The sequence below is a fragment of the Lethenteron reissneri genome, chromosome 42 (assembly GCF_015708825.2).
Source record: "Lethenteron reissneri isolate LAM-NWPU_2019-01 chromosome 42, ASM1570882v1, whole genome shotgun sequence".
In the NCBI taxonomy this organism is placed as follows: domain Eukaryota; kingdom Metazoa; phylum Chordata; class Hyperoartia; order Petromyzontiformes; family Petromyzontidae; genus Lethenteron; species Lethenteron reissneri.
Genome location: NC_083820.1, coordinates 6,383,515 through 6,398,535, shown reverse-complemented (window position 1 = coordinate 6,398,535; position 15,021 = coordinate 6,383,515). Strand labels below are relative to the sequence as shown.

Below are 15,021 nucleotides of genomic sequence, written 5' to 3'. Positions count from 1 at the left end.
ATCTTGACAAATGTCTAGAAACAATAACGGCAATGATGTCAAACACGCATACATAATTGGACTCTAATTGCGCTGACGTCAGCACGCTGAGCTTGGAGACGAGTAACTATGGCAACCGGACTCCTCTCCATCACAATGAACACGTGACCAGGCTGGCGGAACAGCGCTGAGCAATTGCGGTGATGCTGATGATGCTGCTAGTGATGATACTGCTGCTGCTAGTAATGATACTGCTGCTGCTGGCGCTGCAGCTGATGATGCTGCTAGTGGTGCTGCTGCTGCTGCTGCTGGCGCTGCAGCTGATGATGCTGCTAGTGGTGCTGCTGCTGCTGCTGGCGCTGCAGCTGATGATGCTGCTAGTGATGATGCTGCTGCTGATGGTGGCGCTGCAGCTGATGATGCTGCTAGTGACGATACTGCTGCTGCAGCTGATGATGCTGCTAGTGATGATACTGCTGCTGATGGTGGCGCTGCAGCTGATGATGCTACCAGTGATGATACTGCTGCTGCTGATGGCGCTGCAGTTGATGATGATTCTGCTGCTGATAGCGCTGCAGCTGATGATGCTGCCAGTGATGATACTGCTGCTGCTGATGGCGCTGCAGCTGAAAATGCAGCCAGTGACGATGATACTGCTGCTGGTGCTGTTGTTGCTTATGATGATACTGTCAGTGATGATGATACTGCTGCTAATAATGCTGCAGCTGATGATAATACTGCCAGTGGTAATGATACTGCTGACGATGGTGCTGTAGCTGATGATGATGCTGCCAATCATGATACTGCTGATGGTGCTGCAGCTGATGATGATGCTGCCAGTGATGATGATGCTGCTGCTGGTGCTGCTGTTACTGATGATGATACCGCCAGTGATGATTATACACCTGCTCGTGCTGCTGCTTGCGTATAATGATGCTGCTGATTATACTAGTTATTCTTATTATTACTATGACAAAGATGCCGATGATCATGACGATGATAACAATGATGAGAATAATGATGATCGTGTTTCTGTAAATTGCTGCTACTGCTGTTGATGAAGACGACTGTGACGACGACGACGACAATGGTGACGATGCCACACAAAAAGACAAAGATCCCCCGTATAGCCTTTAACCGGCTGTTGGGACAAGCACACACCCGACTCGTACAAATACAAACACACACTCATGCACACAAAGACAAAGGTTTCCCTCATAGCCCTCATAGCCTTAACAGACGTTTGGGACAAGTGTTGTTAACGAGAACCTATGATGGCCGGCACGGTGCACGAGGGGGTGGATGGCCGGCACCACTGATCTATGGACCAGAATGTACCAACGTTTACATGGCGCGGGGGCAGGGGGTGGGAGAGGTGTGACCCACAGTCAGGGATCAGCAACCTGCGGTTCCAGAGCCGCTTGTGGCTCTTTAAGGACTTGCCTCGTGACGTTCTTTATGAAAGACTCCGCCGTCTCGTGTTCACCACCACCACCACCGCAGTGCTCTTTAGATATTGAGGGGGGGTTTGTTTTACTGATTTCGAAAAAAATGCCTCTTCTTGTTATTTTTGTTGCCGAGCCCTGGCCACAGCCATCACAGCGACGTGCCACCCTCCACCCAACCAGAGTGGTACGGGCCCAACCCTTTAATGCCGCAACAGACGAGGCATTTGAAATGGCTTTGATGGAAATGCATTGAAGGGAAATCCCAATTTGCTGGCCTGACTTAATTGAAAGAGGGAGATCGTTCTGCGAGCAGGAAGCGCCACCACCTCATCTGCGCTCGCCTGATCCGCTCACGCCTTGATTCCTCTACACAGATCGAAAGTCAGTCTCTTGGGACGAGTCCTTCATGCGGCAGGTACAAAGATGAATTAATGCCACAGGTAGAGGCATTGTGGAGAGTGGTGGCGCGAGTGGTTGTCGCACTCTGGCTATTAACCAGTGGCGTAGAGGGGTTGCCACGGGTCCCTGGTGCAATGGAATTAAATGGGGTCCCCTGTTTAATTTGTATGCACCCCTCCCCCCTCCCGCGCACCCAGAGCTTGGGCCCCTCCAGCCCCGTACGACCCCGGTGCAGTGGCACCTCCTGCACACTCGATCGCGACGTCACTCGTGGTGCTATGAACCCGGTTACCTGAGTTCGATTCCTGGGCATGGCTAACAACATCAGAGATATATGAAGGAGTTTGCCCCCCCCCCCCCTCCCATCTTGTCCTCCCCCCATCTTGTCCTCCCCCCATCTCTTCTCCGCACCAACCACTTAATTAATCCACAATGGCAATTACCGGCTACGGTAATACTGCAATTACAGTTGGTTACTGATTGTAACTGTAATATAATACCATTAGATGTACTGCTGTTGATTCGGAACAGTAATGCAACACGATTGCAAACGCTGCGGTGGACTGGACTCCGAGGAGGGCGCGATAACAAACGAATCAGACATTACTTCTTTACTTACTGATGATAACAAACTGTCGCACCAAATACGACTATTCGTGACGCATATTTAGTTTTGGATTAGAACACGTGATAGCGGTGGCGGTGGCTTTATGCAACATTCTTGTCGTTAACCCCTCCACCACCTGTCACTGTTTCCAAAGTGATAATTATTATTAGGTGCCAATGTATCGATCAGATTCTGACCAAGAACGCTGCTCCTGCTCCTCCCCACAGGCGGAGGCTTACGACTTTTCACGACTGAATTCAGTCGACGTCAACCGCTTTGGACCTCTTCCTCGCCCGACGATGTCATCTGGGGCTGAGGGATGTCGCTACCCAAAGACTCCACAGATAATGCTCAGCAAATCTACAAATATGCTCTTGTGGGAATTTGCGCTCGGATCCCCATCAGTTTGCTACTCGCGATCACCACGCAGACCGCGCCTCCGATTATCACGGTTGGCTACGTACGGTGCGAAAGAAGTTCAACATACACACATGCATCATTGCAGCGCCGCGACACGGCTCTCCCAACCTCCGAGCGGAGGCTGTGGGAAGCCTCCTCGTTCTCAGGCGTGGGACATTACAGACGGTGATAATGTTACGTGCGCTGATCATCTGGTAATTGCTGCACACGTCTGTGAATCTCCGCTGCTGACCTGGAGCTTGCCACCAAGAGACGGTGCCTTGCAAGCGGCCACTCGGCAACAAAGCATCTGCATGGCTAGCGCATGTTGTCAAACGCACCACTCACCCTCCTCTACTCTCTCGAGGCAATGAGGCAGTTGTGGAGAGAGTGCGGGAGAGTGAGCAAACGCGCATGGTGGTGTGCTCATGACCAGCTCTGGTTTCCTATCGGAGATCTCAATTCAAATTGGTCGAGCAACGTATTTTCAGCGAGTGCGTGTAACGCCTTGTGGAAGTTTCAGAGCCCTGTTGCCTGAAAGATCTGGACACAGTCCCATTATTAGTAAGCTCCTGTGACAGGCGAAGCTGCTGGGTCACGTAAGCCCCCATACTCAGCTACCGCTTGCTCAAGCAGCTTCTGTTTGGCCGGATAGAGGTGGCTAAACGGGCGTGGCACTGGCTAGATAAGAGATGTGCTAATGTGGTACACCGGAGGATGTGGAGCTGAGTGGACTTGCCAATGAGCGCTACCAGCGGTGTCCAGATCGGCATCTATGGAGGAGGCTCGTGAAGGACGCTGCTGGGCAGTTGGAGGCAGTCACCCTCCGGCAACAGCTCACAACAATGAGCGGAGCGCCGGGCGACTAAAACGCAGCAAGTTGGCACAGTAGGGAGCAGAGCTGATTCACCTTCCAGTCATCTCGCTCGGTCAACCCATAACACCTTGGTCTGTCCCGTGACCTGCCAGTAGTCAGCCTTCCGACACTCGACGTGGCCCCAAAGTGCACCTAGTCTGGCACAGGCGCGGCGGTGACGTCACAGCCACTTTGTAGGTGAACGACGGGTGGTCGTGTGCATTTGTCGTCTGAATCTGTCAATGTGACATTTAAAATGTTGCTATTTAAGTGCAGTCAAGAAGACCCGTTGCGCAAAACTTCGCGGATTTACATGGCATTTAATTTTAAGGCGACGGTGTTATTGACGAATGTGTGGAGTGTTTTGTGTTATTATTGTTAATCGTGCTGGTGCAGCACTGCCAACGCAACAGCAGCATCACCAAATAATATATTCCAATGTGCGCGCGTGTGTGTGTGTCTGTACACGTGCGTGTGTGTCTGTACACGTGCGTGTATACATGTGGGGAGCGGTAGTGGAGTGGTTAGCGCGCTGCGCTGCGAACCCGGCCGCCCGAGTTCTATTCCCGCTCACGGCCAACACCTGTAATGATTATTTGAACCGGTCCTGGGCCTCCCCTAGATCGACTCAGCCTCAAATGAGTACCTAGTGCGGTGTGTAAACATCGTCACTGGGGAAACAAAGGCGGTCGGGCGTGGTACTAGCCACTCACCCCCTCGTGTGCCGTTCCGGCCTTCATAGGTGCTCGCTAACAGCCCTCTCCCAACAGTCTGTTAAAGCTATACGGGGATCTTTGTTTGTGTATGTGTGTGTAAGTGTGTGTACGTGTGTGTACGTGTGTGTGTAATAGTATTTGTGTGTGTGTAAAGTCCTGACCGCCCTGGGGGCGGGGGGGGGTGTGGAGATAATTCTGATTGAACCCTTTTTTAATGGAACCATAATCCCTGGGTAATCGATGACTCTCATTTAGGCTGCGTATCAAGATTGGTTTTGTGTTTGTGAAGAAGCGAGACCAACGGACATGATTGCAATTGCGAGGGAGATTCATTCTTGTGGCTGCCGTTGCCCGAACTGTGGATGGGATGATGGAAGGTGAAGGGGACGGTAGAGGTTGTCACGGAGCCTTAATCTTCTTGAAGACATATTTGGTTCTGCAATCTCCTTTATTCATCCCCGTGTGGCCATATATATATATACCACTGGGGCTATGTTGGGGTTAAGGTCAAGTTAACAATAGCCACCCAGACAAAGGTCCCAAATCATCGGCATTATCGCCATCATCATCACCATCATCAATTTCATCATCCTCCTATAAATAATCATCTTCGTTGGTAAATTGATGACTTTCATCAGCATAAAAGACTCGGAGTTATCATCATTATCGTCCCGCTATTCCTCGAATTGGCAAGTTAAGCAGCTGGCAGCAAATTAAGGCGACTAGACTCAAAAGTACCGATACGATCTTGGTGAGGAGTGGCAATGCCCGAGGATAACCCGACCCTCAATCATACCGCACCCCTATTCATAGCCCCGACGACCTACATTCACATTTACCATAACCCTAACCATACATACGCCTGTCCCTATGTATAGCCCATGTACACGAATCTTGCGCATAACCCTGCCGCTAATTAAACAGGGGAATATATGGTAATTGGTGGGGCGGCCACTATACATGCACAAACAAGTTTCCATCGGGCTGCGGGGCTACGTGATGGACATCCGAGTGCAGTGCAGGAGAATCCAATGTTTCTCCACATCAATTCTGCCATGGCTATCGCCCCCCCCCCCCCCACTTCCCACCCTCCACTTTCACGAACCCACACTGACCAGCGTGGTGAAGTATGGTCAAATCACTCCCACGACGTGGACGGCGTGACAAGGCTGTCATCCAGCAGTGGATTGACAAAAGGTCTGTGCATATCCCCCAAAAATACTGCCCAACATCCTACCCCAAGCGTAACCCATACCCCGAACACGACTCGTGACCATACCCATAATCATACTCCTACATGTCTACCCCTAACTCGACACCTAACCCTCACCCAAACCATTGGCAGAACCCTCTGATCTAACCCTATTACTCATGCGACGCCTACTCCTAACGATGCTCATATTCATACCCTTAACCCTAACCATATATAACCCTAACCCATATACCCTACCCTTATACCAACCCAAAAGCTTACGTGAACCCGAACCCAACCGCTGCTCATTACCCATACACACACCCTATTCATAACTCAAACCCCAATATCTACTCCTAACACTAACACTGCCCAAAACCATGAGCCTAACCCTAACCACTGCTCGAAACGTACCCTTACCCCAACCATTATATCTACTCCTGACCCTACACCTTACACTAACCCGACCCCTAATAATGACAACAACCCCACCTCTGCTCTTCACCATAACCCTATGCCAGACCCCAGACCCCAAGCCCTACCCCTAACGCTCAACCGGATCACTACCTCGAACCTCCCCGTGCCTCACATGCAATGCGCGTGTGCGTGTGCTCCGTGCTCCCGTTGCCTGGAAACGGCTTCCATGGCAACGGAATGGTTTTTCGAGCAGAAACTACAACCTTCTGTATCCCTTCCCCCCCCCCTTATCCCCCCCCCCCCCCCCCAATTTTCTCCCCCCACCTCCCCCATCCACGTATCTTTGCCCGCAGCGTCGTCTTGTCATGGTCTGAGCTCCGCATAGGAATGGGTTGCGTGCAGTCAGGGTAGCGGGACATTGAGGCAAACCCATTGGCTAATCAGCAACAGCAGCAGCATCACTGGCATCGGCTTCTTTGTCGCCATCATCATCCGTCTGCACCAGCAGCATCACTCCACATCAACATCAGCAGCAGCATCACGGTTATCCTCCATCAGTGATGGTAGCGGTAGCGTCGGTCGAGGCAGTATGTAAATATATGCAGCGGCATGAATATTAACAGCAGCAACAGCAGCATCAGTCGCGGGCAGAAATATCAAGAGTAGCATCTTAAGACGCCGCATCAGGGGTAGCGTCACCAGCAACAGCGGAGGCCGCATTATCATCATGAGTTAGTGAAGCAACATGATTACCATGAGCAGCACCAGCAGCAGCAGCATGCATTTCGTCATCAGTTGGGTTGATGGATTGCATAGAGATGCTGTTATTGTGTGTGTGAGGCGCCCACCTGCGTGTGTCTGGAGAGGGGGTACAGCAAGTGGGTGTCTGTTTCATGTTTTTTTTTTTGCCCTCGAGCACGCGGAGAGTTTTACTTATTCGTACTCGCAACGTTGACGGAATGATTACTTTATTCATGGAAATAGCGCAATTAGATACGTGATCATTATTATCGTCAAATCACGATTTCTATATGTAATTATGCTGACTGGTTGTTTTTTAATGTAATTTCTAGAGAGTATGACAGTGCGTGCGTGCAGCATTATGAGGCTTGGTGAAGATTTCCATTTATGGCACGGTTACTGGATTGTGATTGCGATTCTTATTGTCGGGCAGCTTTGCGAAAACGGACGATGATGATGATGACGAGAATAATGACGATGGTGCCGACTACACCTGTTAGCGGGTTACGATGATTGCCACAAAAACACAACATTTTAATGATACTCGTTACTTGGTGATGCTTGCTGCTCCTGCGTTGGCAGTGGCGCACAAGCACAATGAACAACAACAACAACACTCAACACGTTCGTCAATAACAACTATGTGTGTGTATGTGTGTGCCCTGAACAAAATCAAAATAAGTTACGTTTATGGCAATTACCCTTCGTAACACAGAAGGGTCATTGCCTGAAACGTCGCCTCTTGTAAATAGTATTTTTGACGAAGGCCACACAGTCGTGTTATTGACAAGTGTGCTACGTTTATTGTGGCTCTTCACGATGGTCATCATCATCATTAAAAGGTCACTAAATTCATGATTGTAAACATTATTACATTTTATACAAACGGTGCCCGATGTAATTATGTTATTTACGTGTTTATGTACGTAAATATGTGTTTGACTGGGTGTGTGTGTGTGTGATATTCATTGCAAACCATACATGTTAAACATGTAAAATGTGTGTACTGTGTACTCGGTGTCACCACGTGTTTGCTATGATGCGTGTGTCGATGATACCCTAGACAACCCGTGCAGACGAAGTGATACATCTGAAAGGGTTGTTTTCCAGGTGAAATATCTTCATTTATACGTACGAACAATGACTAGACTCGAAAATGACTAGGATCATTTTGATTGACAATGTTGCTAAATCCCGATGATGATGATGATAATGAGAATAAAGCAACCGGGCAGCGATTGTGGCCCAGGACGTGGCCTGTAATCCAGCACTGTGGAGGTTTGGTGGATCACACAAATGCTCTGCAACTCCTTTCCCGTGGACCTCATCGAGGTGCTGTACCCTGGCTCGCCAGCAGAATGCGGTACAGCGAAATGTGGACTCCACGTGTTCCACCTGTATGGGATGAAGTGTTGCACCCCCTCCCCTCGCTCGCACGTGTTGGGTTTCTCCAGGTGTTCCGGTTTCCTCCCATATATAACCCCCAATTAATTGGCCGATAACACCTTCATATATAGAGGACCGCAGAGCTTGCGGGGGCTGAGTTTGCGCCGGCTCACTGCCTGGTCGCTGCCTCTCCTGCTCGTCTGTCATTCCTTTTCTCGACGAGAGTGAGCTAATTCTGTGCGGCAGCGCGTTACAAGTTGACATTCGATTATTATGACTCTAGCGGTTGCATGCGCGCTGCAGAGTAACACGCGGCTGCACACGGAAAAAAACCCCGCGCGGTCTTCTGTGCCCCCTCCCCACTCCTTCAGTAAACATCGCGGTCCTGCACCGCCGTCGTTAATAAGACGAGAGCCCCCCTCCCCTCCCTGACAGGCGAGGGCAGGTGAGACAATGGAAGGGACAATCGGTCACTTGTACCGTCGAGAAAGAAAGAAAGAAGAAAAACTCCACCAACACACGCGCACAACAGAAGTGGCCCACGCCTGCCTCCCGGCAAATGAACAAAAAAAACAGACGCGGAAAGAAAGAAAAACACAACAGCCAAATTTAAAGCCACGACCGCGACTTGCACTGCACACAACAATGGGCTACGGTCACAGGCGCGTCCAGACGCGACTTTCTGATGAGCTCTGCACGCGACGCGGAGGGAGCAAAATTGCACGGCTACGTGATGGATGGCCGGGAGGGTGGTTGTATTGGCTAGCAGTTTGATGATGATGGTGGTGGTGGTACTGCAGCTACAGTTGATGGTGGTTGTGATGCTATTTTTGATGGTGATGCTACTGCTACTTTTGATGATGGTGGTGGTGATTATGCAACGTTTAATGGCGGTGGTGGTTGTGCTGCTGATACTTTTGGTGGTGGTTGTGGTGATGCTGTATTTGACGGTGCTGGTGCTGCTGATACATTTCGTGGTGGTGGTGGTCATGATGATGCTACTTTTGATGGTGTTTATGGTGCTGCTATTTTTAGCGTTGGTAGTGGCAGCAGCGGTGATGGAAGGGCCGCCACAGATGCCCCGAGAGGCATAGGGCTTGAGGCCCGGGGCAAAATGTCACGACAACAAAACAAAAAACCAGGCCCATTGTGGGCCCTCTTTTGTGTGAGGCCCGTGCCAATTCCCCCACTTTCGTCCCCCCCCCCTCCACCTCTGGATGGCCCTGGGTGGTGGCGACGGCCCTGAGTGATCGTCACGTGACCTCCTGCCAGCGAACCGTCGACACTGCACGTGGCCTCAGTGAACCTCGCTTGGCACAAGCACTGTGGTGACGTTACTCTAATTTCGTGGCAAAGTGGCGGCTGTTGTTGGTGATGATGTTGCTATTGATGATGGCATTGATACTACGACTATCAATGGTGGTGTTGCTACGTGTGATGATGGTGATGTTAGTGAGGAGGGGTAGTTTAGTTATGAGCACGCTGCGCTACGAACCCGGCGACCCGTGTTCGATTCCCGCTCACGGCCAACACAGGTGACGAATGTCTTAACCAATCCTGGGCCTCCCCTAGGTCGGCTCAGCCTCAAATTAGTACCTGGTGCGATGTGTAAATATCGCCACTGGGGAGAAAAAAGCGGTCGTGCGTGGTGCTGGCCACCCCACCCCTTATGTGCCGTTCCGGTCTTCATAGGTGCTCTCTAACAGTACTTGCCCAAACAGTCTGTTAAGGCTATACGGGGGATCTTTGTCTTTGTTGGCGCTGCTGCTACTGATAAGGATGACGGCTGTGGTGATGCTACTGTTGTTGATGATCATCATTATTATCGTACTCTTTGGATATAGATGTTCGTGTGATAACCAGGTTACATTCATTAATATTTCTGAAACACTATAAATAAGAACAAGATAAACCCCAAAAATAATCATGTCCCTGTCATTAGCAACGCCTTCAATAACAAGACATCGTAATTATAAACATCATCATCAATATCACCACCGCCGCCATCACCAGTATAATAAAGAAAATATTCGAAAAAAGGTTTGCTGGCTGGCTGGAGGTAAGAACAGATGAACTATCACGTCCAAAGGGTGTGGGGATTGTTAGTAATAATTCAAATCACAATCGTCTTCATCATCAATACAACTCTCATCAGCATGATCGTCGAAAAGATCATAATTTATTTCCAATAATATCATCATCACCACTTAATATCATCATCACCGCCACCACCACCACCACCATCGCACGCACCCACCTTAGCCGCCAGGGAGGAGTTGGGTTTCTCCAGGAGGTCCCACAGCTTCTTGCGCTTCTCCGCGCAGTACGTGGCGTCGAACTGCTCCCCCTCCCGCTCCCGCGCGCTCTCCGCCTCCCTCCTCAGCTCCTCGTTCATCTGCTCCTTCTTCTGGTGGTACCTCGCCTGGCAGCACGACTCCAGGTAGATCTCATCCACGCCCCAGTAGTCGAGCTCCTGGCTGAAGGACAGCGCGCACATCTCCTCCATCATGTGAAGGCGACCCGTGCGGTAAAAGTTCAGGATGGACGTGAATGCGCCCGGGTGTCGATCGAAGAAGAACTCGTTGTCTGCTCGACTGTAGTCGTCGCAGAGTTCCATGATGGCCTCCTCGCTCCCCACCACGCAGGCTTGCAGTCTGCCGAGGCGGGTTCGTGGGAGGCGTTCCAATGTTCGCCAAAGTGCCTCGTGAGTAATGCCCCCGACGTTGATACGAACTCGCCGTGAGTGCGCGGGGTACGGCTGCTGCTGCTGCTGGTGGCTACCGATGCCGTCGCTGTTGTTGTTGTTGTTGCCGAGGTCCTGCGGGACCCGTGGAGGATCGGGAGGTAGCGAGCACGTGGAGCGAGAGGTGCGACGATTCATGCCTGCGGTCGGGGATTCATTCAATCAACCAATCAGTCAATAACGCATCAATTTATATTTCGCAATTATAATAATAATCGGCATCATCTTATTGTTTATCCCGAATAAATGCTCAATGAGCTTTAGGACACGCTATCAGGGTGACTCACTCTGCAATGGGACGTTTAGCCAATGCCTTTGCAACGTATTTTAACTGAAGTTGAACGCGGCAATGCGTTATGTTAGTCCGCCCCAATTGAGGGTCAGATGAGAGGGGGAGGATATCGTGCCGTACTAGAACTCTCGTAAATAATGAACCAGACTGCAGTATAAAATTGTGTTGCTATTAGAGACTTGCCGCATTGAAAACCGGCCAAATTGATCAAAACAGTTTATGTTAGTCCGCCCCAATTGAGGGTCAGATGAGAGTGGGAGGATATCATGCCGTACTAGAACTCTCGTAAATAATGAACCAGACTGCAGTATCACATTGTGTTGCTATTAGAGACTTGCCGCATTGAAAACCGGCCAAATTGATGAAAACGATGCCCAAAACTTGGACATAAACTCTCTCTGACGGCTGCCCGCCAGCTCCCCATCCCGCTAATTGAATTCTTCCGAAGACAGGCAGCGCACGCTGAAATGCATTGCATAATCCACGCGTTGACGTGAAACGTTTCCTAATTTGTTTAAAGCAGGAAGTGTGTTCGTGTTGGAGTAAAACAGAGTACCGGAGAAAATCCGCAATGTACACGTGGGGATAACATCATGCAGAGACTCCGAATCAGAATTTTTATACTGGAGGAATATTCACGAACCGACTTGATGTACTGCCATCCCTGGAGCACAAGTCTATGCGTGATCTATCAACCCTTGCCCCCCCCCAAATCGCCGAATCACAGGCGGGCGTCACCGCGTCTGACTTTATGTGTTTGTCAAGCTGTGTGTTTGTCATATTGTTAGCTTGCTTCATTTTGCCTTTGAGCACCATACATACAAACAGACGGAAGAAAGTGTTCCAACGGTGCACGTTACTCGCTGTGCAATGTATGTACGATAAAGAAGGGTCATTACCCGAAACGTCGCCTATTATATATCTGTCCTTTTTAGGCTACGTGGCGTTATTGACGAATGCGTTGAGTTTTTCGCTGTGACGCGGTTCGGAAGCGTGACCGCTCACAAGGACAATGGGACAGAGACGCTTGGAATCTTCCAACTCTTTCGTCTATCCTTGTACTGGACGTGCATTGGAGATGTGACGGTTCCACCTGAAGACGGAAGCTGGTGTTGCTTCCGAAACGTCGTGATTTTTATTTTGTTTTACTTTTATTAATTTTAATGTTTTACCTACACGGTGACTTTACCAAAAAAAACCTAAGAATATGTGTAGCACAATATCCCATCCCCATCGGAGCCTTTGTATTAATCGGGTTGCCCCCCTTTGAATCATCAATACAACCCGTACCTCCCTATCTCTCTGAATCGTCAAATAAAACAATGAACATTATAGATGTTTTACGCATCCCATTGTGATCACGTGGGGTCTGTGGTGCAATGGATAGCGCGGCTGCCTGCGGACTAGAAGGTTGTAGGTTCGATTCCTGCCAGGCTCGATTATATTTTTTAAATATTTTTTTTATTTCTCGTCACATCTCTAACGTCTTAACAGGGGCTTCAAAACAGCAACATCGAGGGCGATACAGAGCAACAAATACAATTTCACATCCAGGTGGTCAAGCCAGATAATAACCGCGGCAGGATCAGTGGCGGAGTGTGTCGCCGTGATGTCTCCCTTCATATTGTGGATCGGGCATTGCATCGTTATATGTTTGTACGGTCTGTTCTGGAACGCTTGGAATGACACCGAGGGACAGGAGAACAAGGATCAAATCCTAAATTCGAGACTTCGCATGGACTGTTTAAAACAACTATTTGGTGGAAATTTGTACATGACGCGCCACGACCAGATGGAACGACGACAGTGGCAACCAATGGAGGGAACGCGCTCAAAAAGGACCACCACCAGCACCGCCGCCGTGTACGACGGAGCGATTAGATCAACAACTCGTGCGCAGGCACGAGACGGATTTGGGGGCGTCGCGAGACCGTGAAGAGTAGCGACGTTGGGGGAGGCCTTAATTCAGCAGTGGAAAGGCAATGACTCACGGTCATGAAAATTGGACGACCACCCCAAATCGCTTAACTTAGATCATTCGAACAGCTCAATACAAGAGACAAATCAAGACGCAGTAATAAAGAAAACATTACATGCATTCATATTGTAGTAGGTAGGGGTGTAACCGTGCTGTGTGTGTGTGTGGTGTCTCCGCGGGGAGCAATAGCAAAGTGATTAACGCACTGTGACCCCAGTTCGAATTCCGCTCACGGCTAATACCGGTGACGATTATATGAACCGGTCCTGGGCCTCCCATAGGTCGACTCAGCCTCAAATGAGTACCTGGTGCGATGTGTAAATATCGCCACTAGGGAGACAAAGGCGGCCGGGCGTCGTGGTGTTGACCACCCACCCCCTAGTGTGCCGTTCCGGCCTTCATAGGTGCTCGCTAACAGCACTTGTCCGAAACATATTTCACAACAATACGGGGAATCTTTGTAGTTCTTGAATGTCGTAGGCTGTTAAGGACCCGTGGACGCCAGTGTCGGCTTAGAGAAAGCGCATCTCAACTGAGCAGCAGCGAGATTGTAACAGTTCCCGATTTGCTATTTGGCAAGCCAAGGCCACGGTAACACAAAGCCACGGTCTATATTTGGTCCAAGTGAGTGAGTGCCCATTGAGATTAATTTACTCCATATTCTCACGCAAGGCTTCTGCCCATCTCAGGAGAGATTTATTTAATTTATCTAAAGGTAATTTAATCATTCCCAACTTGTGATGGCGATGATGATGTCCTTTATTTAACCAATTCAGTGCCTTTGGTTGGTATACCACCAATATGATTGGTGTCCTTTGCACAAATAGAAGGGAAAAGGGGTCATTGAGATTCATTATCTTGATTGATAGTTTGATGTTCTTCATTTTAAGATGTGATGTCCTGTTGAGATTCATTCTCTTGATTGATTGCTGGCCTTTAAACAAGTGAGAGCCGTTTGAGATGCATTATCTAGATTGATTGATTGCCTTTATTTGAAGACGGCAGAACCTATTGAGGTTTTCTTTTGAGATGGACAAAGATAAACGCACAGATGATAACGACCTGGCACGCGTGTACATGGGCACAGACAAACACAAAGATTCCCCGTAAAGCCTTAACAGACTGTTGGGCCAAGTGCTGTTAGCGAGCACCCGTGAAGGCCGGCACGGTACACGAGGGGGTGGAATGGCCACTGGCGATGTTTACACACCGCACCAGGTACTCATTTGAGGCTGAGTCGACCTAGGGGAGACCCAGGACCGGTTCAGACAATCCTCACTGGTGTTGGCTGTGAGCGGGAACCGATCTCGGATCGCCGGGTTCGTAACGTAGCGTGCTACCGCTTCCTACACAGAACAACAAAGACATATACACACAATCCGCCGGTTGCCACTAAATGTTAGCTATGTCACCCCAACGCCAGTGCCAGGCTAGGTGCACTGAGGCTTCACATTCACTTGAAGACAAGTAAACCATAGCGCTCGTTCCAAGATAAAAAAAAAGTATATTAAGAGCTTTATTGCCAAAAAAGCCCCCAGTGTAACCTGACACAGAATGTTGGTAGCGAACATCGAATAGAATGGTACAGCATACGTGGGGGGGCGGAGAGGCAGGGGGAGGGGGTGGAGGGGGGGTCTGGACAGCCCATCATCTGGCTGTTTTTATCTCCCGCAGTGATGATGATGATGCTTCACACCGCACCAGGCACGCACTTAAGGCCGAGTCTACCTAGGGCCGTGTTTGTCTCCCGCAGCGATGATGATGCTTTACACCGTACCAGGCACGCGTTTAAGGGCTGAGTCTTGCCTAGGGCAGGCGCTGGACGACAACAACAAAATCTGATATCGGTCGTTTGTGTGGCCACGCGG

General features: G+C 49.8%; 1 protein-coding gene across 1 annotated transcript in view; it reads right to left on the bottom strand.

The window, feature by feature from the left end:
• The window catches only part of LOC133352855 (potassium voltage-gated channel subfamily B member 1-like), a 30,169-nt gene that overhangs the window by 12,159 nt on the left and 2,989 nt on the right, over positions 1–15,021 (bottom strand). The window contains exon 3 of the mRNA XM_061568817.1: positions 10,398–11,023. Within this exon, the coding sequence (XP_061424801.1) occupies positions 10,398–11,021 (624 nt within the window). The 5' untranslated portion in view covers positions 11,022–11,023. The remainder of the gene's footprint in view (positions 1–10,397; positions 11,024–15,021) is intronic.